At 43.3% G+C, this 23,994-nt stretch overlaps 2 protein-coding genes across 3 annotated transcripts in view; one reads left to right on the forward strand and one right to left on the reverse strand.

The window, feature by feature from the left end:
* itih5 (inter-alpha-trypsin inhibitor heavy chain 5) overlaps positions 1-18,167 on the reverse strand; it is a 29,348-nt gene extending 11,181 nt beyond the window's left edge. Inside the window, exons 1-9 of one of the 2 annotated variants that reach the window (XM_015962172.3) lie at positions 17,943-18,167; positions 17,827-17,871; positions 17,314-17,477; positions 14,955-15,056; positions 13,384-13,664; positions 8,597-8,766; positions 8,304-8,420; positions 4,798-4,969; positions 4,326-4,635 (exon numbers count right to left, since the gene is read on the reverse strand). In XM_015962172.3, coding sequence (XP_015817658.3) covers positions 4,326-4,635; positions 4,798-4,969; positions 8,304-8,420; positions 8,597-8,766; positions 13,384-13,664; positions 14,955-15,056; positions 17,314-17,477; positions 17,827-17,871; positions 17,943-18,059 — 1,478 coding nt within the window. In that variant the 5' untranslated portion in view covers positions 18,060-18,167. Of the gene's footprint in view, positions 1-4,325; positions 4,636-4,797; positions 4,970-8,303; positions 8,421-8,596; positions 8,767-13,374; positions 13,665-14,954; positions 15,057-17,313; positions 17,478-17,826; positions 17,872-17,942 lie in introns of both variants that reach the window. The other variant, XM_015962163.3, reaches the window with a different exon arrangement.
* Positions 18,168-21,080: 2,913 nt separating this feature from the next.
* The window catches only part of itih2 (inter-alpha-trypsin inhibitor heavy chain 2), a 35,673-nt gene continuing 32,759 nt past the window's right edge, over positions 21,081-23,994 (forward strand). The window contains exons 1-3 of the mRNA XM_070544104.1: positions 21,081-21,314; positions 21,623-21,664; positions 21,814-21,855. Of these exons, the coding sequence (XP_070400205.1) occupies positions 21,219-21,314; positions 21,623-21,664; positions 21,814-21,855 (180 nt within the window). The 5' untranslated portion in view covers positions 21,081-21,218. The remainder of the gene's footprint in view (positions 21,315-21,622; positions 21,665-21,813; positions 21,856-23,994) is intronic.

The raw sequence follows: 23,994 nt of genomic DNA on the forward strand, positions 1-23,994 counted from the left end.
AGTGCCAGGCAGGGATTTTTTCAAAGTCTTCGGTATGACCCGACCAGGAATCGAACCCTGATCTCCCAGTCTCAGGGCGGACACTCTACCACTAGGCCACTGAGCTGATGTGGTGTTGGTCCCTCTGGAGCGGCCAGCACAGACAGGCTGTTCCACATCCTGGAGGTCATCGATGATAGACCTGCTACAGGAGCTCCATCCCAGGCAGTGGACATGTGGTCTCACCATGGGGGGCAGAACCTCTCCCCTGTCTCGCTGCACTGAGAATGACGCCGGTGAGGATGAGTCTTGGTTCAAAGGAGACGCAGCCCGGCACGTCGTTGGTGCAGAAGTCAGCACCACCTTCTCTGAGCCTTCTACCAACAAAAAAAATGAACCAAACTGCATTTATATTAACTGTTTACCCGCTGTAAGCTCTATTTTTGCAGCATGTCCACCGGAGTTTCATCTCGCCTTACAAAGGAAGGCTTTGGTCCAATAACTTGTTGGGAGCTGGACGGTACTCGTCTGTGGATTCCTACAACAGTCTTGAGATTTTCTCTTGCATGGTTTTCATGAAACGATGTTGAAGATTGACACGCGATCAAAACAACGTTTTAACACCGAGCTCTACAACAGGAAACTAGGCCCCAAAAAGTTCTGCTATCATCGCTGCCCTGTTTATTCAAGCAAGCCTCCATCCGGCCGAAAATCTGCTCGTCCGAGTCCGTGCGCGTCCGTCGACCCTCCCCTGGGTCTGTTCACACATTCATAAATGAGTGTGTACAAAGCAGGACGTGTATTAGAGAGCACGTCCTGTCTTTGTTGTCACAGAGCTGTAAAACCTCCTCACCTGTTAACCAGCGTGTTTGTTCAAGCTGGACCCAGGCTATTATCATAGTCTACCTGTTAACCCCGAGCACACACTTAGACGCAGGTTTCACAACACACACATTCCTGTGCAACAGAACAAACACCTGTGGAAGACCTAGAGAAGAAGGTGGTGTATGCAGGACAAAAAAAAAAACTAGATCAGAGGGTGAAAGAAGGCTGCTGTTGTGGTCTGGCTCTTGTTTAGGTTGATTAGAGGTCTGTTGTCAGCACCGCCACATTCACAGGCTACGTTCCCTCTCGTGGTGGTGAGAGATGGACGGACGTGTTAGAGAGGGAGGAGGAGGAATTAGGGACAGCTAACTGCCAAATGAAAGACAGATTATTCCCACAGGAATGATGACGTGTTGGGCTGATGGCTTTAATAAACCTGGTTTAACCGAAGGAAGCCCATCCTGCAAAAGCTATCTAAAGTGTTTATTATCACGATCATTACAACTGATGTAATCTGACCAATCAGGTTTCTCAAACTGACTCTTGTTCACTGGTGTCAGCCTGAAACCTTTTAGCCAGAAACAACAACCAGAAGCTGACGTCGGTGAAAGATCTCCCAAACGTGAGAATCCATCGGCCTCCTGACGTCATCTGAGACCTAGTGAGACCAAATCTTTGTGAAGCAGTTTTGAATCAGTGTCCAGCTTCTTCAGAACATTTCTAGGTGTAGTCCTCTCAAGCCTCTTTCATAAGACAGACCATCGCTCCATTACAGAGCGATAAATCCGAATTTGTGGGTCTCGTAAATGCGGCAAGGAGCAAAGGGGAAAGGTGATAAAACTGGATTCTGATGCGCTTTGCCTCGTAGTGATATCGCCGCACGAGCCCCTCGCCTCTGACGGCTAAACGCGTGTCAGCCCTGCTAATCCCTTTGGAGCGACTGTGGGAGCCCCCCCTGCAAAAGATGTTGGTCTCGTTAGTGACGTTTATGTTTATTTATTTAGAAGACGCTTTTATCCAAAGCGACTTACAATTTATAACCTATAGGGCACGTTGTGATCCGTGTGGGAAAACGGAGTACCCGGAGGAAACCCACGCATGCACGGGGAGAACACGCAACTCCACGCAGAAAGGCCGCGGCTGAGTTTCGAACCTGCAACCTTCGTGCTGCGAGGCAACAGTGCTAACCACTGCGCCACCATGCAGCCCACATACTGCGCGCAGAGTGCCGGTCGAAAGCGATAGAAACACAGATAAACATGTCCTCTCACTAGTATCTTTCAGCCACCTACAACATGGCAAACTGGACGGACGCGGAGACCATGGAGCCTTTGGTCGTACGAGCGGACGAACAGATTAGTCGCCTTGTTATGGAGACGGTGAGAGACGGCCAGCTGTTCGACAGAGTGGTGAAAACACGGGCTGAGCGGGGCGCCAAGCGGGACAAAAAGCAGGTCACATCAAAGCTAAAGGTCCTGAAAAAGAAATTTCATCAGTCTGACGTGTCTTCCGTCTGACGCTGAAAGCGCGACCCTGTGCGTCACATGCGTGTGTGTGTGTGTGGGGGGGGGGGGGGGGGGCCTGATGGCAGTTTATTCTAGCTTCAGCTCTGATACTATAAATGTCAAAACTAGGGATGTGTATTGGCGAAATTCTGGCGATACGATACTTATCATGATACAGGGGAGACGATATGATATATCACGATATATTGCGATACATTCAGTCAGACAATATTAGCGATTTTTTTAGACTAAAATTATTGTAGGAAAATTCAATAAATGGTTCAAACTGATACTTAACATGATTAACATGAGGTATCTGAACCATAATAGAGGGATTTACATTTCAGTGGTGGAAACAAACTATATTGCACACTACTGCTGACTAGCGGACGACATTTGATTTGCACCAAAAGAAAAGAAAATACACAAATGTTTACACACGAATTCTTCCAAAAAAATCGATACACAGCTTTTGAACATCGATATCATATCACAGGAAAAAATATTGCGATATATTGCTATATCGATATTTTCTTACATTCCTAGTCAAAACCCTCCCCAGGGAGCCGCGGCGAATCCCGTTTTGCAAACGCTACGGTCCTGTAAAAACAGCTGCAGTTTCAGTGTGAAACTTGCAAAAGCAGTAACTAAAACTGAGTCCTACTCACATTCTTTCATCATCATCTTTCTTTCTTTTGCTGAATGATGCCAAGACAGAGGCCATCATTTTCAGCCCTAAGACTTCTCCAAGCCCCCAACTGACCCTTCCTTTTATTTCAAGTGGGTTGAAAACCCGTGTCACAAACTTAGGGGTCGTGATGGATGCTAAACTAAAAATGGACATTCATGTCAACCAGGTAGTTAAGACCCGTTTTTACCACCTGAGGCGTCTCTCTAAAGTTAAGCCCATTTTAAAAAGGCGTCATCTCCATTCAGTTGTCCATGCCTTCATTACCTCCCGTCTCGACTACTCTAACTCAGTGCTATACGGTATCTCCTCCTCCGCTCTCGCCCGCCTTCCGCTAGTGCAGACCGCAGCAGCTCGATTCCTGACTGGCACCAGGCAGCGAGAACACATCACACCGGTTTTGGAAAATCTCCATTGGCTCCCCATCCATCTCCGGATAGAGTTTAAGATCCTGGTTGTTGAGATCAAATCCCTCAATAACTTATCACCTGGCTACTTGTCCCAGCTAATTCACCCATATGTCCCTACAAGATCCCTCCGATCAGCCGACCAGCACCTCCTCCATGTCCCTAGCTCCCGCTGTAAGTCCCGCGGGGAGCGCGCCTTTTCAGTTTGTGCACCGAAGCTCTGGAACCACTTCCCCTCCTGATTAGACTCTCTTCCTCTCTTTCCCTTTTTAAGTCTCGTTTAAAACCTCACTTTTACTCTTTGGCTTTTAATTCAGCCTAATTTATTCTCTTTTTCCTTTTCTTTTGTATCAGAATCACTCAATTTTAACCCTTATATGACCCTTTAATTTTCTAATGTTTTTGTCCTTTGAGCACAAAAAAATGCACTAAGGTCGTATACGGGCTAATGGATTTAGTTTTATTATGTTTAATTGTTTTTATTGTGTGTTTGTGTTCAGCACTTTGGTCGGCTCTCATGCCGTGTTTAAATGTGCTATACAAATAAACTCGGTATGGTATGGTATGGTTTAGGTTGGGTTTAGGTGGGGCAGCAGTAGCTCAGGTGGTAGAGCGGGTTGCCTCATGATCGGAGGGTCATGGGTTCGATTCCAGCTCCCGCCAGGGGTATCTTGCTGTTGTGTCCTTGGGCAAGACACTTCACCCAACTTGCCTGTGTTAGTGGTGGTCAGAGGGGCCGACGGCGCCAAATGGCAGCCTCGCCTCTGTCAGACCTCCCCAGGGCGGCTGTGGCTACAAGTAGCTTACCATCACTAGCAGTGTGTGAATGTGAGAGTGTGTGAAAGCGTCTTTGGGGGTCTTGAAAAGCGCTATATAAGTTCAATGCATTATTATTATTATTATTATTATTGAAGTTCTTACCCTTTAAGCATAGCGCTGGCATCCGCCTCTTCGCTAATTCGTCTCATCATCCCACAGTTTTCCAGAGCCATTCTCTCCAGCAGCCGGTAATCCACATCATTACCCATACCGATTGTGAAGATGCAGAACTTCTCCTGCACTGCTGAGCGAGTGTTCCCCAGGATGGAGGTGGACTGGAGTTCTCCGATAGTAGGCCGTCCGTCGGTCAGGAAAATGATGAGAGTGACGCTGTTGGGGCTGCTGTCTGGGCCTGACAGGTACTCACGAAGCAGAGAAGAGCCGCTCTGGATGGCCCCGTCAATGTTGGTGCCTGCAGTAAACATTCAGGAACCAAGTCCGACTTTAGAGGTATTTCTGCTCCGAAGGAAAGCTCTTCGTCTCGTGCCAGCAAAATGTGGTGTTTTAAACATGTGCCTGATTTTTAATTTTTCCAAAAAGACAGAACACACACAGATGGCAAACATTCCCTCACCTCCATTTGGCATTAGTGCAAAAATAAACTTCTTGGCATCTCTGATATTCAGCGGTGTGACTGGCACGAGCCGATTGGGCTGCCAAACTTTGATCCTATTGGCGAAGCTGATGAAGTTAAAGTTATCTCCTGGTCGCAGATCCTTCAGGATGGTAAATAGGGCGTCTTTGGTCTAAAGACGTCACAGATAGGAAAAAGAACACAGGTAGTAGTTGTGCTTCCTCATATTTCTGTTAGGTACTAGCCACCTGCTCAGGGCAGGTCCACCAGTCCACCTTTCACTTCAACAAAATTTTTAGAAACTAAGAAATTATTTCGAAAGTGAGAAAAATCTTTGGCTTTGCCAAAATTCACTAAATTAACTCTTGATTTTAAAGTTCTCAATCACTGAGAAACCGTCTATTGCTTGTTCTTTTGAAAAATCAGTAAAAATCGGTTTCATGTGCACGCTGTACGTAAAAATCTCCTTTAACCCCGATCCCCTGCTTTAGCCGCAGAAAGGAAGTAGACAGGAAAACAACCGAGTCCAAAAAAGCTAGTGTCTTCTCGGTCACAGAGAAAATCAATATTCATGGCCCCGCCCACAGGAGGGGGGGGGCAGAGCGCGTCGCGGCTAATAGAAGCTAATCGTTAGCCTTAGCATCTCCACAACATGGAGGAACAGGTTCAGATTTGTGTTTTCTGTGGAAATAAAACATCACTGTTGCATTTTTCTCCAGAAAATATGTTTGCAGTATTCAGAATTTAATTTAATTTAATTTAATTTAATATTTCATTTTCTTTTCTTTTCTTTTATTAAGATGCTTGTTTTCATTTTTATTTATTTTAATTATTATTAATTTTTTATGAAATTTTAATTTAACCAGAATTATTTATTTATTTATTTATTTCTAAATCGCGCCTTACAGGCAAAAAGATGCCACCAGATGGGTCGATGAGAACTCATTCCCATCTACAGCGACGATCTGGCCAAGAGGCAGCAGCAACAGACGCATGGTTAGCTTTACAGATAAAAATACGATACGACAGTCAGACATAAAGGTGAAGGACTGTTCTCGTGTATAATATGTACAAGCAATCAAAACGGACTTAAAACAGTACTCAGAAGCACATTGATCAGAAACTATTGATCGTAATGAATTATTGAAGGTAGATAATAGAATGTAGGCAGAGAGCTTCAGTGGCTTTTGCAGCTCATTCCCGTCGTTGGAAGCAGCAAACTGGAATGAGGAGCGACCGAAGGAGGTGCGAGCTTTGGGAATAATAATAATAATGTGCTGGTTGTTGGAAACGAAGGCAGCTCAAGAGTCACATTGCTGTTTGCCAATTAGAGGCGGGGCGTTTGCATGTCATTAATCAGGACTGTATTGCCTCAGAAGGAAATTTTGCTCAAGGGCCCCATAAACCTGTGGACTGGCCCCGATCAACCATGCACTAACAAAGATCTCCATTCTTCCATATAATTTAATTTAAAAGTGCATGTACCAGAAAAACTCTGTTATGTGCATAAGAGCTCAAATGCATTTAAATGCAGAGGAAAAGCGTCTCTTCCTACCGCTCTGTCTTTACAACCACATCTGAGGGCCGGTGGGGGTTCTGGGCCGCATACAGCAGGGGTCAGAATGACAAACTGACCTCCGCTGAAACCATCCATTGTGAAGCCACATCAAAACACACTTGTTCTGTTTCTTGGGCTCGCTGGGGATGGGTGGGAGGGAGGGCAGATGAAGGGGTCGTGGGTGCTTTTGTCTGAAAAGTTCCATTACCACAGAGACAACGACCTTCCTCCCTCACAGCTCGGCCTTGTGCTGTACTTTTCCACTTTTCCTTCTGGATTCAGCTTTCCTCTGGCGCTGCGCTCTTCCCTGCTGGCAGCTGCAGCTCTGGTTGAGGGCTTGATCGTGTCAATGCAGATGGAAGAAAAGGTTCTGATACTGATATTCCAGAGTGGGTGGGGGGGATTATGTGTCCTGTCTGCTGCAACTATTAAAAAGCGGCTGAAAATGAGGGGAATTCCTTTGAACTGTTAGAAAGTTCATCAGAGCTCCTCTGACTCACTCTGAATGATTCATATTTTCTGGAACATTTAGCTGTTTTGTTGTGAAAATGCAGACAAACACAACCTCACAAGAGAATCTATCAGAAAGTATTTCCGCCATTTTTAATGTTTAGCAGATCTTATGTAGGAAGTAACCTCTTTTTGCTAAAAGTTTGCATTTCCTTGGAGGAAAAAGAGAATTTAAATTCTTGTTCTCAGCTTCTAATTTGACATATTTTAGGATCCAAAGACTATTTTCAACACATCCTTACTTTTTAAATTTTGGAATAATTCATTTTAGGTTTAGTGCTTTCTTCAATCAGTTATAGGGACCAAAATGTGCTGACCTGCCAGTTTGAGAGTTTTAAAGGTGTGGGAAACTCATTTAATCAGTGCATTTGCGGTGGTGTCTAGTATGAATGCCTTGCAAGACGTATTCGGGGCAAATAACGCCCAGAATTGCTTGGATCAGCATGGATAAGTCTGCTGCTGCAGAGAGTGGCAGCAGACGACAGGATTTGGAGTCTCATTTCTTTATATTTGGACCTCTCCCCTCTGATTGGCTAATAGCATCACAGCTCTACCACTGGCTCTGGTTGCTCTGCAACGTTGATGTTTTGTTTCCACAAACACAAGCCTGGAGGAGTTTTTCTGTTTGGTGAAGTTGCTAATGCTGACAGTTAGCTCTTACTAGCCGAGACGTTCTCTCCTGGACGCTAAACTAGCAACAGCCTTCCCCGTCGTGAGTCAAGGTGGGTGAGTCCATGAATGTTAAGTGACAGTGTGACGTAGATCTGTCAGAATTTTCTATCAGGATCAGAAACTAATACAGGAGATAGGTGTAGGAGACTATTTTCATGTACAGCCTGCATGAAAAACGCAGAGTGAACCACTAGCATCAGAAATAATCATTGAAGAGCAAGTCACCCCCTACCAGAGTATTACTCAACTCCCACTTCCTGTTTGAAAAATGCAACAAATGCTGTTGCCTAGCAGACCAAGAGGGCGGAGCCGCTAACAAATACACACACACACACACACACACGCACGCACGCACGCACGCACGCACGCACGCACACACACACACACAGGCTCACAACGACATTGTGACATCACATGGTACCAGCTAACGTTCTAGGGTACCTCTTAGCCAATAGCGATGGCAGATTAAAATTCAAATGCAGTGCAGAGTTTTTACCTGACAACACTGACAGTTTTAGGCAGAAAATTTAAATTTTAACTAAAATGCACTAAAGTGCTAAACTATTGACTACACGTGTCTGCAGCAACGCATTTATATAGTTTATCAGGGAAAAAAAGTAGATTTGAGGGTGACTTGCTCTTCAACACGTTTTTTCAGAGTTCCACACCTTTAAACTAAAGTAAACAGAACTAAAGATTCAATTTTCACCACACAACAAGATAAATGAACTAAAATCTCTTAAATCTGCTGAGTTTGCTGGCGTACTTGTCTCATCTTTGTCCCCAACATCGAGGCGCTGGAGTCGATCACAAACACCACATTCTTAGGCACGGCAGGTAGATCTTTGGGGGCAAAGAAGTGGACGAAATGCCCGTTTAAAACCTGGAAAAAGAAGATTGCAGACATGCAGCGAACTGAGAGGCAGCTGGGAGGAAGCCAGAGCGATGGACGACTAACAGGTGGGGGGAGGCGACTGTCCACAGAGTTGTGCCTCATATTCAAACCTGGGCTCATCAGTGACTTTAATCCACACGGTGGGGATGTGAACTTCACCTCACCTGGATGTCTCCGATCCCCATGTCTCTTTGGACATCGTAGCGGATCACAAAATCTCCCAGAATGCCGCTGGTCGAGATCTTGGCTTGCTGGACGATGTTGGGGCTGAAGGTGATTTTCCAGACGGTCTTTTCGTTTTTGATCACCGTGGTGACGGGAACTTCAGACTTAGCTTGAGCACAAAGACAGGAAGTGTATTATCATTTTTTTTTCTTTTGGCTTCAGATCAAAACACTAAAATAAATAAACAGTCTTTAAACTTTAAGGAAACCTAAGCTGGTGCCAGATATCTGTGCTGTGTTTTAGACTAAGAGGAAGAAGGTTTTGACGATTGAATGAGCGCTGTTTGAGGTTTTATGACAACTTTATCAGTAAAACCTTTTCACATCCCTACTTTTGGTAGTCTGGCTCCAGGTCAGGTCCCGGCACTGTGGAGGCAGCTATTAATGCCTTGGACAGGACGCATCATTGTGTTGATGTGTCTGCTGATCTATTAACAGCCTTTAATTCTGTCGTCGACGAACTGCTGTAACACAGACACTGTAAAAAACCGTTTCAGTTACAACGCTACGAAATGGGTTAGAAACACCTTTTAGTTAGACTACAGTGAGTTTCTACTGATGGAAGAATTCATTCGTCCAATGGTGGAAGAGCAGTTTTTCTGGTGCATTTGTTCCTCAAAATGCCTTTACCATGCTGATGGCAACCAATAAATTATTTTGTCAAAAAAAGGAATTAGTGTAATCATCTCTGAAATGCAATCCTGGAGAAACTTCATCCAATCGTTGTGAGCGTCCCATTCTTAATGATTGGATCCTGATCCATCCGTCACTCTCGCCCCTGATAGGCCCAGCCAAAACCAGGTTGGGACCCAACCTGTTGGGTGCATTGGCTAGCATGTTATTCAGTGACAAATGTATGTTAGGTTAGGAATTATGGCAGAAAATTTGCCAGAAACGGTTAGAAAAGGTAAATCAATTTTTTTTTATGTAGAGTATTTGCTGCGCCCGGCATTGCGCTGCAATCAGGAGGCGTGGCCTAGGGTGATGAGGCTGAAGAAAGGGGGTTGGACCCTTGAATTGTGTTTTTTCACACTGTAGCCATCTGGAAAAGCTTCTAGAAACTCCTACACTACCATTAATCCAACAGCAAAAGTCAAAAGGTGGACAGATTTTACTACATTAAAATAGTAAAAAGGCACACAAATCTAATTAAAAACTATAAAAAGTAATATTAGAATATTTCAAAATGGCTTCTTTCAGCAAACTAGTAGAACGTGAAAGGATGTGTAAACAAACACAAGCCTTTGCCGAACTTGAATGTTGGCAGTACACAAAGTTTGTACAGAAAATAAAATACAATTGTGGCGTCCAGAAATGGTCAGTTTTCATCTACAGTTGACCTCTTCAGTATCCGGTCACATGGAGACATAAGTCTTAACTGGAACCTTTAATCTGCTAGCTTCTGTTGCCTGACCAAGGTCCCTCTCAAGTTTCCTCTTATCTTTATCTGCTTTGCTTCACAGAACAACAAGAATGAACTTTTATAAGAATGAACCGTTATAATAACGAATACTGGATGATGCAATGGAATACGTAAATAATTATATGGTTGAATGAATCTGGTCTTTGTTGACTGATCACGTTGTCTGGTCATGACTGACTCTGATTATGAAGCAGAATATTGACTCTGATGAAGAAATTCACTCATCCAGCCGGGAAGGTTGACGCTGCTGCAGCATCAGACAGCTGGTGCTGCACGAGAGGTGTGTGGAGTTTACAAGCTCCAAACATTGGGTTTGATGTTGGTTTAGCCTTCTCTGGGACGTGATGGATGTAGAAATGATGGTAAAACACCGCTAACGTGACAGACGTAGCGACAATGTAAAAAAAAAAAAAAAGCCGTAAAAAGAGGCAGATGCTGATGTGTTAGGTATGGAAGTCAAGTGTGCCACATAATCATAAAAAAAGTAAAATATAAAATTTTAAAAGAGAATCATATATTTATATATAAATTAAAACTTTCCAAATATAATGAAAATGTATAAATAACGTAAAAATATAAAGGAACATCTGTTGGTCAGGCTGAAAAGTTTGGGAACTACTGCTCTAAGTCATAAGTGAATATTGTTTTTTAAATATATTTTATGTGCAGTTTTTTAGGGCTTTTATGTTTTCTGTAAAGATCGGTACGCTGAAATCATTTCATGTTTTGCATAAAGCTGAGGTTTTGGTCAGTAATTGATTGGGAGAAAAACAAATGACTGAATTAAGTAGTGGGGCGCCTCCGTCAGTGCGCCCCAGGGCAGCTGTGGCTGCATCGTAGCTCATCACCATCAGTGTGTGAATGGATGAATGATACACTGTAGTGTAAAGCGCTTTGGAGTCCTTACTCTGAGAGGCGCTTTACAAGTGCGGGTCATTTATCATTTATAGTGTTGATCAGGAAGAGCTTTGTTGCCAGCGTTCCACTGCAGAACGGCTTCAAACACGTATGTAATAGTTAGTTTTTACGTAAACCGTTGGATGAAATTATGTTTATGTTTATGTTTATTCACTTAGCAGTCGCTTTTATCCAAAGCGACTTACAATTTATAGCCTGTAGGGCATGTTGTGATGTGTGGGGGAAACCGGAGATTACACAAAGTGACTGAGCTCTAGTTAAGGCACTTGCAATAGTTTGTGTGTGTGTGTGTGTGTGTGTGTGTGTGTGTGTGTGTGTGTGTGTGTGTGTGTGTGTGTGTGTGTGTGTGTATGTGTGTGTGTGTGTGTGTGTGTGTGTGTGTGTGTGTGTGTGTGTGTGTGTGTGTGTGTGTGTGTGTGTGTATGTGTACGTGTGTGTGTGTGTGCGTGCGTGGGTGTGTGTGTGTGTGTGTGTGTGTGTGTGTGTGTGTGTGTGTGTGTGTGTGTATGTGTACGTGTGTGTGTGTGTGCGTGCGTGGGTGTGTGTGTGTGTGTGTGTTTGGGGGAGGGTACATTGGAGCTTTGTCCCCCCAGTTTGAAAATCCTATCTGCGCCCCTGTCATAATGTCGTGTGTGTGTGTGTGTATTTGTTAGCGGCTCCGCCCTCTCGGTCTGCTAGACAACAGCATTTGTTGCATTTTTCAAACAGGAAGTGGGAGTTGAGTAATAATCTGGTAGGGGGTGACTTGCTCTTTAAAGAGTCTTATTCACAGTGTTAAGAAGTCATCGTATCTGAGGTGGGCGTGGTTTTCTGAGGGACGTTGGTAAATACTCAGAAATGTGTCCAATTCTGATTAGCCAGTCTGGCCAAAACTCACAACAAAGTAGTTTAATAAAACAAGAATTACTTCCCAATTAATTCAGCCCGATTCGGCCAAATCAGGAAAGAAGCCTCTTTTGAAACAAACTCCTTTGACCTCTTGTCAAAGCCTCTGTAACGCTGCGGCTGACGCCAGACAACCGGCTCTTCTACGAGCCAAGCAAACATCCACCTTGGATGCAAACAAGCATTCCAGCTTCCTGCCTTCACCTCAAGGGATCTCAGTCTGGACGGGTCCTATCAGAACGTTCTACGAGTTCCTGACATCAGAGGTTCACTCCACCGGCAGTAACCCGAAAGACACCCCGGATCGAACCAGAACCTCCACACCAAGGGTGCGTAGACTTATCACGATAAACAGCTCTCCGGTTTACAACAAACAACAAATTCCTTTACACCCAGATTTCACCATTTCTCTCAGATACAAAGAACGGTTGCTACAACATCTAGCTTCCGTCACAACACCTCTCATCTCATTATTCATATCTTGTCATGTATGAATTATTAGTTTAGGGAAAAAAATTTCATTTTATAAACTATATACAGTAATCCCTCGCTACTTCGCGGTTCGTTCATCGCGGATTCGCTGCTTCGCGGATTTTTTCTTTGGAGCATTTTTCAGGGGAAATTCGCAGATTCGCGGTATTTTTCACTGCTTTGCGGTATTTTTCTATGCGAAATATCAAGAAATTCTTGTTTTTTTTTCATCAATTTCATCATAAAATGCACTTTTTGTAATAAAACTAAAAAAAAAAAAGTAAAAAAAATTTTTTTCTTGAGTTTTACCCACAAAAGAGAATGTGATCATACGATAATTCAATATAGTACTGTATGTCAGACAGGTCGGCTGGATTCGGGAGTTGAGCTTGTAGGGAGCGTGGTTTCGCAGACGCGGAAGTGAGAGCGTCGGTGAAACGCCGGCTGATCTAGGAAACCCCCGAGCGTTCGAGCGTCAACGAAGTGACACGGAAATGCCGGGCTTTCCAGAAGTAAGTAAGATAACTTACTATGAGCTGATAGTTCGTTGGATTGATCGGTAGGTTGGAAACTCTGATCATGAATCTGACGAAACGATGACTGAGTGGTGAGCTGGAAAGGCGACTTCCGTTTATAGCCGCGGTTTGTGACGTAGGTGCGACGTGGAGGGAATCCCCGCGAGAGGCATGCTGGGAGTCCCTACTTCGCGGATTTTCACCTATCGCGGCCAGGTCTGGAACGCATCTACCGCGATAAACGAGGAATTACTGTACTGACTCTGAATTAATACGAAGTGTGTTTATGGTCCCTAAAGAAGCAAAGAACCCTATAATCTTCTGATTAAACATTCAAAGATCAATCAGATTTATATTTCATATTCATGTGGAATCATCACATCTTATTGGTCATAATTACTATGTATTAATTGCTACAAAGATGTTAGTTTGATTAAATAAAGATTAAAAAGTTGAAACAAAATCCAAAAAAATCTCCATTTTTAGTGCATGAAGACTCAACTCACTTCTCCCACCTGGTGTCTTGGGTGTGTTAGGACGGGCTCCAGAGTTTCCAGAACCACTGATCTTGCCGTTGCGGAGCGGCAGAACCTCCAGGTCGGTTACAGGTGAGTGGTCGATGATGGTGACGTCCAGGCTGAGGCGACTGACCAGCTGCGTTGGTCTCAGGCTGGTGACGTGTTCGTAGCGTCCTAGCCGTCGCTGCAGAAGCTCTTCGTACATCAGCAGGAAAAAGGCCCGATTCCGACCGGGAATGTTAGCCGTCATTTTAAACAGCTCTCCTTCGGGTTCTGGACTGGAAAAGAAACAAAGAGGAAGTGGTCACGTGTGTTTTCAGTAGATTTAATTCCCTAAAATGTTATTAGATTGTAATAATTGCAACATAATCATCAGAGATTTAGGAACATCATTCTGATTAATGAGCAAAAATAGTAGCTTAATTAAAATCAATAACTCCAAAAATTAAGCAATATTTATTAAAATACCAACAAAATATCGCTTTTACATCTAAAGAATGTTTCATTTTTAACTTGTTTACAGTAACATAAGGCCTTGGGAAGTTTTTTAACTACACCCACTCAATTAATACCTTAACTGTATAAAATAAAATAAAAATATATCATTTTTGTATGTTTCAGCTTTTATTTTTTCTAAAATCAAACTGCATAAAATAGAAATAATTTTATGTACTGTGTCTACATTTTGTGAATGTGAAAGAACAAAATAAGTTGTAGCATTACGTGTTTTTGTTTCTGTATTCAAATAAATAGAGCCACAGAATAAAAATGAATGCAAGTTATAATAATCTCTTAATCTTTGTGAGGAAGATGATCTGTGCAGCTCGAGGCTCACCGTCATCTTTTAACAGTTACAGATAATTATTTCATTCAATTCAATTTTTTTTTGTTAATTGTTGCTTCACTTTTCACAACTTTAGGGAAAAAAATACGTTTGAAGACAGGTTAGTTATTATTACATTGTGTGTGTTCCACCGTATCATGAAACTGCCACCACTGTGCTTTACTGGACTTTGCAGCAATCCGAACCTTCTGGCCTTTATCTGACACAAATTATTTAGTAGTTTCTTTAGAGGTTTTTTAAACGACTCACACATTTTAAGGAGTTCATATTGTGTTTTTTTACACTGTATTTCAAGTATTCGTTTCAACATTCATAGTAGATCCTTCGGTGTAATTTTTCCACCTCTTGAGGATCCAGTCACATCTTTTATTTCTTGTGGGAGTTGCAGACACCTGGAAGTGATATGATGTCACTTCTTCCATTGGGTCAACGATTTCACAGGCAGATGTGGTCTGCAGAACCGTGCCGGTGCAGCCCGTTAATCCCCCCAGATTATACACACCAACTCCTTGTTGAGTGGATCTGGACGGAACACAGTTGGCCCGTTTCTGTGTTTGGGTAGAAACGCTGCAGGAAGTGAATGCTGCCGTGTAATTAGGTGGAGATGCAGGCAGCAGGCGTGGTCTTTATCACACACACACACACACACACACACACACACACACACACACACACACACACACACACACACACACACACACACACACACACACGATCTTCATACCTTGTGTCACTTGACTCTTTGTTCTTGGGTTTGCCATTCCCCTGCTTGGCCCTCTTTTCCTTCAGTCTGACTTCGCTCTGGTAGACGCGCCCTCCAATGATCCTAGTTCAAGGGGGTCAAAGGTCAAGCTTTAGAGTACCACACATATTCAGACACACTATTGTCGAAGCTCAACCAGGTCTGTCGGGCACAAAAGACTCACAAAATGCTGTCAGTACCTATTTAAGGGGTAACCGTCCTGCACACCAGCGACCGGATCTGTGCTTGTGTGTCAGTGTTTCAGCGTAAAACATAGAAATCTGCAGGTTTCTGGAGCAAACAGGAGTTGGGACAAACCCAGAGGATGATGATAATAACGTCGTAAAGCCGCGTCTCAAGATAACATAAAACATTTTACTCAGTTTTTACTCGCCGGCTGGGTCTCCTTAGATAAAAAAGGTTTACCTACCTGAACTCAGAGTACTGATAAGTCGGTTCAGTTGTAATTGTGACTTAGTGAAGTGCCTTGAGACCACGTATAAATTTTCACTTGGTGCTGTATAAATAAACTGATCTAAATTGAATTCAGTTCAGTTTTATTTTTTTAAACTCTTCTTATCATTAAAGGGACATTATGGAAGTGTGACAGCCAAAACATGTGTAGAAATAATAAATGTCTTCTTCATACATTCTCCTGCAATGCCCTGGTCCTGTAGAATGAGCCCTGGCATTTTTACTGTGATTGCCTGTTTTTCTGTAAAATCACAGAAAAAGAGAGATGCTCGGGTCGAGCAGGCTGCTTCATGCGCGTTCACGCTCAGGCATCGCCCGTAGCATTTGCTATCCGTAGCTTTAGCAGCAGAGAGAGAGGCAGTGCCACTTTGTCGCTGTTCCTAACGCCTAGTGACAAAGCTAGCTACATTTCTGAGGACCCTTAGCTACTTTCTGTAGAACTTTCTTCTAGATATTTCCTGCAAATTAGTAACAAAATAGCCATTTTCACTCCGAACCGTTCTTTGAACGTTGTTTCAGCTGTCATCAAGGATATAAATGTTACAGATAACAAAAGATGTCACTGGAGCTTTAGCTCACCTAGTAAGACGTCTGACTCTCATGCAGAAGACCTGGGTTTGATTCTGGATGTGAACATAGTTTATTTAGAGTTTCTTTTTTTACATTAATGGCATTTTTTTTACAGTAAGATGCCCAAATTTTTGTTTGGGACTCGCCGAACGGCATTGAATTCACAGATAAAAAAGATATGGGTTCAACTTTCATTTTGGAACAATTTTTCAAGCAAGGGAAGGGAATGATCTGAGCATGCAGGAGGACTGACCCATCATAAACCTTTGTCGGCTGTGCTGAAGAGAAAGCTACAGAACCACATTATTTAATTAATTAGCTGCGCGTTCTCCTGTCCTCTGTCCTCCGGGCCACACACACACACACACACACACACACACACACACACACACACACACGCACGCACGCACGCACGCACACACACACACACACACACACACACACACACACACACACACACACACACACACACACACACACAGGGACTGTCTCAGCTGTTATTTTCGTTAAGGAGTGTGCACGTACAGCATGCGCGCCTCGTGCACGAGCCTGCTATTGAAGCTGCCGTTACGCTTTTGGCCTGAGGGGGCGATCGCGAGCATAAAAATTCAAAACACCGTAAAGTCCCTTTAAAGTGTAAATTATGATTGACCATGAAAATCTGAAAATGAAACTTTTCGATTTTGTGTTTTTGATCTTTTTGATGTACTAGGTAGGGTTTTGAAAGAAAACTACTTCACATTAATGTAAGAGTATCAAGGTGATAATAATGTGTGTAATAAGGTTGAACTTTTTATTCAAACTTGTTTATTTTGTTTACTATTTTTTATTTTCAGTCAAGCTTTAATGTGACAGGTAGGGGCAAAAATATGGCTGTCTTGTCCGTTAAAAGGTTAATTGCTTTTTAAAAAATAACCCAAACTTTGAAAATGTGGCTCCACAACAGGGGGGCAATCGCCCCCCCACCCCCACCCCTTCCTTTTATCCCTAAAATTCTCCTGAGAGTGATGGTTGAAAAGTCCTTTACAGTCATTTAAATGGTTTTCCACGTCTCCCGTATGTAGTTTTATTTACTTTGTAGAAAGTATTTTTCCTCATTTTTACCTAAAACAATCTTTGTTTTCTTCTATGAAATAATGAATCAATTAAGGTGTTTTTGTGGATATTTTACTGTCTCCATTTGCATCAAGAAGATTTTTAGACAGTTCAAATCCAGAGATCCGCTTCTGGTCATCCAGTTATGCCAGATTTTATTTCAGGCCCTAATAATCCCGAGTAACCCCTGTGTTGTTCTTACATGGTGAAGTTGGAGACGTACGCTCCAGCGGGGATCTGGAACTGAAAGAGTCCCTCAGCAGCAGCGGAGTGCCGGTTCAGCATGGCGCAGTACACCGCCGTGAACGCGTAGCGGGATAGGATGGTGGTCCTGATGGAGAGCTCTTCGATGTGAGGTTTGGTCTCCTGAGGGAGACAGAAAAGTGAAAGCGCTCTCATCCTGATAACTCGTCCCAGTGGCAGCTGCACTTTCCTGCTGACTCGGTGACTAAAGCAGCGGAATGCGTTGATCTCACATCATTACAGATCTTCTGGCACGTCCGCGCGCTTGGCGGATCTCCCGCGTAACGCCCAAAGCGCACAGCCTCCACTTTTAAATGATCAAATCTGGGTCACCCGAACACAGCTTAATCAAATGTTGTTGTTCGTTCAAATAACATTAGTTCATCAAACGGTTAGGCTAGTTGCGAATTCTTACAGGAGTTAAACTGCAAGCAAAGCGCTGTCCCCGTGTTTTCATTTAAATCGTAATTACCTTGACAAGGATCGTTTTCACCTGCCGGGGGACCCTGCGTGGCGCCTGGAGAAACGGAAAGTGGTCAGAGACAGACGGGAAAAGCACCAGAGTGCGTAAAGCTGCAGATATCTTACGAGGTCTAAAGCAAAGTCTGCCCAATCAAAATCCTCATCTCCCTCCAGCTGGCCCAAAACACTGGGACCGAAGCAGAACACCAGGACTAACAGAAGCATTTTGTAGCTCGACGCCATTAAAAGTCCTTAAAAAGATGAATGGGTCATGGTGTCCTGAGTCCGAGTACGAACATGCGTCCAGACAGAGACCAGACTGACGGGACTGGGACTCTGAGCAGAGGAGGAGGATACGCCCACCCACCAGGAGGAGATGCAAGAAGAACCCTGTCTGATGCCTTCAGGGAGGGCAGGAGTCGTGGGTTCCAACGGGTTATAAATTCAATTCAATTCAATTCAAAAATACTTTATTAATCCCAGAGGGAAACTGATTGCTGTAGTAGCTCATAATAATAATAATAATCAAGTCATCAAAGAGTTGTTGTATATTACAATGGCTGTTGGCAGGAAGGATCTCCAGTAGCGGTCAGTGTTGCAGCCAAACTGAAGAAGCCTCTGACTGAAGACACTCTTCCGTTGTCTGACTGAAGACACTCTTCCGTTGTCGGACAGTCTTGTGAAGAGAATGCTCAGGGTTGTCCATCATTTTCTTGATTCTCTGGAGAACCTTCTTTGCATGATCTCCTCCAGTGGTTCCACAGTCGTCCCCAGAACAGAACCAGCTTTTCTTATTAGGCTGGTGAGCCTTTTCAGGTCCCTGCTTCTGATGCTGCTACCCCAACAGACGATGGCTGAAGAGATTACACTCTCAACAACAGACTTGTAGAAGATCTGCAGCATCTTGCTACAGACACTGAAGGACCTAAACGTCCTCAGGAAGTGCAGTCTGCTGTGTCCCTTCTTGTAAACGGCTTCTCTGTTCTTTCTCCAGTCCAGTCTGTTGTCCAGGTGAACTCCAAGGTATTTGTATTCCTCAACCACCTCCACTTCTTCTCCCATGATGGAAACAGTGTTTGACTCCACCCTGTTTCTTCTGAAGTCTAAAATCATCTCCTTTGTTTTGTTCACATTCAAGGTCAGATGATTGTTTCCACACCATGCCACAAAGCGCTCCACCAGCTCTCTGTACTCAGCTTCCTGTCCATCTCTGATACACCCGACAACTGCAGAGTCATCTGAGTATTTCTGTAGATGACAGGTCTCTGATTTGTACTGGAAGACTGAGGTGTACAGGGTGAAAAGGAATGGTGAGAGTACAGTCCCCTGTGGTGCTCCAATGTTACTGATCGCCTGGTTTGATGTGCAGTTCTTCAGCCTCACAAACGGTGGTCTGTTTGTCAGGTAGTCTTTAATCCAGGCGATAGTTGAGGCCCCCACCTGTGTCTTCTGGAGTTTCTGGCAAAGTACATCAAGCTGGATTGTGTTAAATGCACTGGAGAAATCAAAGAACGTGACCCTCACAGTGCTGCCTGCTTTGTCCAGATGACAGTGGGTTGGTTGAAGCAGCTGGATGATGGCATCTTCAACTCCAACTCCATGGCGATAAGCAAACTGCAGCGGGTCCTGATATGTCCTAGTTTGCTTATTCAGGTGGACCAACAGGAGTCTCTCCAGGACCTTCGTGATGTGGGATGTCAGGGCAACCGGTCCGTAGTCGTCACTGACTGATGGGCGAGTTTTCTTTGGAACTGGAACGAGGCAGGATGTCTTCCACAGGACTGCAGTCAAATACATGCGATGGTCATTTCCCCACCTAAGAAAATAACGCATGTTTTCTCCACTAGGTGACATGACATCCACCATGAACCAGAGCAGAACAAAAGGGAGAAAAACAACGCAGCTGCTCTTGATGAATATAACATCTAGTTTCCAGTCAGGTTTCCATAGAGCTCATTCCACTGAAGCAGCTTTTCTTAGGGTCTCTGATGACCTTCTGACCCACAGTGATGCAGGGGACTGTTCTGTTCTGGACCTGATGGCAGCCTTCGACACTGTTGACCATCACCTGCTATTGGAGAGGCTGAGAGACTGGGCAGAAACTGCTCTGGAGTGGTTCTCCTATCTGAGCGTTCCTTCTTTGAGGCCGTCGACAAGTTTTGGTCCTCCTCAACCACCCTCGTCCATGGTGTCCCACAAGGTTTTGTACTGGGAACTCTATTGTTCTTCCTCTATCTAGTGCTTCCTTTCCAGAACATCCTGATCTCTTTAAAAATAATCTCCTGTCATCGTTACACAGATGACATTCAACTCTCCTTTAAGCCCTTATAAGCTGCAGCTGCTACATTCCTGCTTAGATCCTAAAACCTGGATGGCTGGGAGCTTTCTACAGCTGAATGAAGATACGACTGAGGTCCTCATCTGTGCTGTGGAGAGGGAAGTGTGGGCCATAGGCTGCTGCTCCTGTGACCGGACCCCAGATAAGCAGATTTTTTTATTGTGCTTGTGAAGCACCTTGTGATTTTATTTGGACTGAACTAAGAAAATATGAGGTTGAATGAAAATATTTAAATCAAATCTAAATAAAGAAAGATATGAAGGTTCATTAAAAATTTGCTCAAATTAATATCCAAATATTTCTTGTTTAATCTAAATAATTAAGATTAAATTAAGATTTGTGAATAAAATATACATAAATAAAATAAAAGTGACACATTCAAACTAAATATGAAAACAAAGACAAGTAAGCCCACAAAAGACCTCCCATGTAACTTCTCAGTGGAAGTCTGTTTTTGTCACTATGGGACAGAAACGTTCATACGACTGAACACATTTTTGGATAATGCGAAGAAATGAGCTTAATTTAGATTTTATGCCATAATATTTTTTTATATTAATAAAACTAAATTTTCACCAAAATCACACGATTACTCTAATTTAGGTAAAAAAAAAACCTCCTTAATGCAGTAACTGTGCCTTGGCACCACCCCGTGGAGAGCACGGGACATTACACTAACAGATGATTTTATTCTTCATTTCTTTGACATTTTATCCCGAAATAAATAAATCTCATGTTTGGACTTTCATTCTGGATTTGAACCCTTAACTTAAGGATGCCACTATTCCTGCCAACCGCACTCAGCCCCCCCCCCCCCCCCCCCCCCCCCCCCCCGCCCCCTCCCAGGGTCAGTTGGTCCAGTTACATCAAACACAACAAATATTGACCGGAGCTGGACGTTGATCCGTTCAGTGGATTTTAACCTCCAGGTTTCAGCTCCATCAGGCCCTCCACTCAGAAAGACCGTGTCACTTCCCTTCTACTGCTTTCATTAGTATAAGGTTTATTTTTTATGTGTGTGAGAGAGAGAATATGAGTGTGTGAGTCCACAAAAACCCTGAAACATGAAGTGTGTGCTGCTGCTGCTTCTGGGGCTCCTGGCTCCCCATCAGAGCTGCTGTTTTGAATTTGTGATTGACGGAGAATGGGAAGACGACTTGGTGAGTAACAGAAGAGAAGTTCTGAATTTTTAAAAATGAAAACAAACTTTTATTTTATTAGAAACCAATTTATTTATTTCTATTTGAACCGATCAGATTTTAAATGCATTAGTTGTTTATTTGAAGCTTTTTTAAATAATATAATCTGGCTACAGATCTCCATTTTATTGTCCTGTTTTTTTCTTATAACCATAACAACAACTGGCATTATTTCTGCTGCAAAACTGCAGTTGGTGTTATTTTAATAAATTTTCACATAGTTATTATTAATTGAGGCTAAATGACAGACGTGTCCTTCTCTCCGCCAGCCAGAAGCCTGGAGTTCTCTGGATCATCAGGAGAGGAACAAAGTGAGTTTGGTCTGAAACCTCAGATTTTATTATGTGTCTGAAGAACATAAACTGTCTTCATGCTGCAGCAGACCTTCAGAATCATCCGAGAGCTGGTTATAAACCCTGAAATACTAACAAATGAGTGTTATTTTGGCTGATGATTCCAGAGAGCGATACTGACCAGTGAAGAGGAGGAGGAAGACTTTCAGGTATGCTGTTTAAACCTCCTCCACTGTGACAGAGTTGAGCTTTATCTAACAATCAATGCGTTGCTGTTTGAGGAGACCCTCGTGACTGGCGGGTTATTGACTTTCTTCTCTGACTTTGTCTTTCTCTGCGTAACTCATCAAGTTTTCTTTTCCTATGTGACCCCTGACCTTTTACTGCTGTGCTTCAGTCTCTGGAGACCAAACAAACCTTCTTTATGAATTTCATCTATAGATGCAAATTTAGATTCAAGAGGCTTCAGCGGCTGAAACGACGCCAAAGGGAATCATTGTTCACTTTAATGAGGAATGAATAGAAAGATCTCTAAAGCATTTGGTCTCTTGTGAAGTTAAACGGGAGTAGCTGGGTGCTGATGAGGCGACATCCAGATTTTGTGTGAGACATACCGTTATAAAGATTTGACCAAAACTCTGTTATGGAAAGCAGAAAATTCAATATTGAGATGCGAGAACTTGAATTTATGATGATTTGAGTTTGGTGAAAATTTGTAAAACAGTGTTGACAGATTATTGTCTTTGAAGATATTCCTAAATCCACAAAAAAAAACCTCTCCAGTCAAGTCAGGCGTGCCCCAGGGCTCTGTCCTGGGGTCCCTCCTCTTCAAAATTTATCTCCTCCCTCTTGGCAATATCTTCCACAAATTTAGTATCCAGTTTCACTGCTTCGCGGATGACACCCAGCTCTACATTTCCAGTAAACCTAACTCGTGGACCTCAAGGGATAAACCATCAATCCTGCTCAATGGTCAACTTTCTTTGCGGGGTCACCCATGAAGACATTGGGAGGGTTAAAGGGGTGTGTCTAAGCTTATGATGTGTTAAACCAGATTTTCTCAGAATGAACTATTTCTCAGCCATTACAACTACAGACATGTAGATTCCCCATGGACTGGCGTTGCCTTTAGAGCTCCGGGAGCTAACATCACTTCTTTCAGCATGCAACAGTACAAATTGAATGGCGCCATCTTGGCAGGCAGTTGCCCGCAGTTAGGCTATTTGCAGAAAACCCAAACTAGAAACAGGAAATACTGTAGATACCTGTTGTGCCCCAGGATGCCATAACAGACGCAGACAAGATAAGGGAAGAGCCAAATTCCCCAAGATCCGGAATACATCAAACATTGGATCATCGCAATAAAACGCACTAGTGACCAGGTTAAAACGACACTGTGGGATCCCGGGAGCAGAGGTTTTGGCTTACGCAGCGACCACTTCATATCAGGTAGTTAAACCAACGTTTCCTCAACTGTGTATGGTATTAATTTAAAATGCTTTCGTTACGATTCTTAGTGGGCTTCCTAAACTTATTTTGACGTGACTTTTTATGTCTTGTTGCTCATAGCAACAAGTAAACACCACGTAAAACTTTGCCTGCTTGATTCCATTTGTTTCCCTCCTGGATTTTGCATGCTCTTAGCGATGCTTCGGAGTACGACGAGGGAAAACTAATTAAGAAATTATAAATGTCAGGGTATGGTCATGGTAAGGATCGGAGATGTTCAGTCTATTTAGTTTCTGAGTACATAAAACTGTATCTTTGGTGAAGTAAACTCCAATGGAGTAAAATCCATGCCTGCCAGCATGCTGAGAATCACATCACATCTGGAGCTCTATTGGAGTTGCCAGAGTGGCCAGCCGCCATATTGGATGGGTCTGCATTCACCCCAAGTGCATTTATTTCTACTGAGAAACGTGATTTATCTAACTAAAACACACATTTTATTATGCCTTTTCACAAAATCAGACACATGGTATGGCATGGTAATTAAAATATAAATATAATTAAACAAAATGAACACAAATCTAAAATCCCAACAAGTAGGCTACAAATGTCACTTGTAATGTCCTAGGCTCCACATAAAGCGGGCGTAGTTGCCCACTCTGCATTGACTCCATTTGGGTTTGGAGCGTGAGGAGACCCATCCAATATGACAAAGATGCTGTTACGCTCTCCAGCATCCAATGGGGCGTCTACGTATTCATATCTATGAAAACAATATCACTAATTTACAATGGACAGCAGATCAGAGACGACACAGAGTTTTTGCTACATTAGACGCCTCAAGCTGCCTTTATTCAACAACGAGGTAAATGGCCCCTTTAATGTGAATAAGCTTTGAA

This window comes from Nothobranchius furzeri, chromosome 1, assembly GCF_043380555.1.
Source record: "Nothobranchius furzeri strain GRZ-AD chromosome 1, NfurGRZ-RIMD1, whole genome shotgun sequence".
NCBI classification, from domain to species: Eukaryota; Metazoa; Chordata; class Actinopteri; order Cyprinodontiformes; family Nothobranchiidae; genus Nothobranchius; species Nothobranchius furzeri.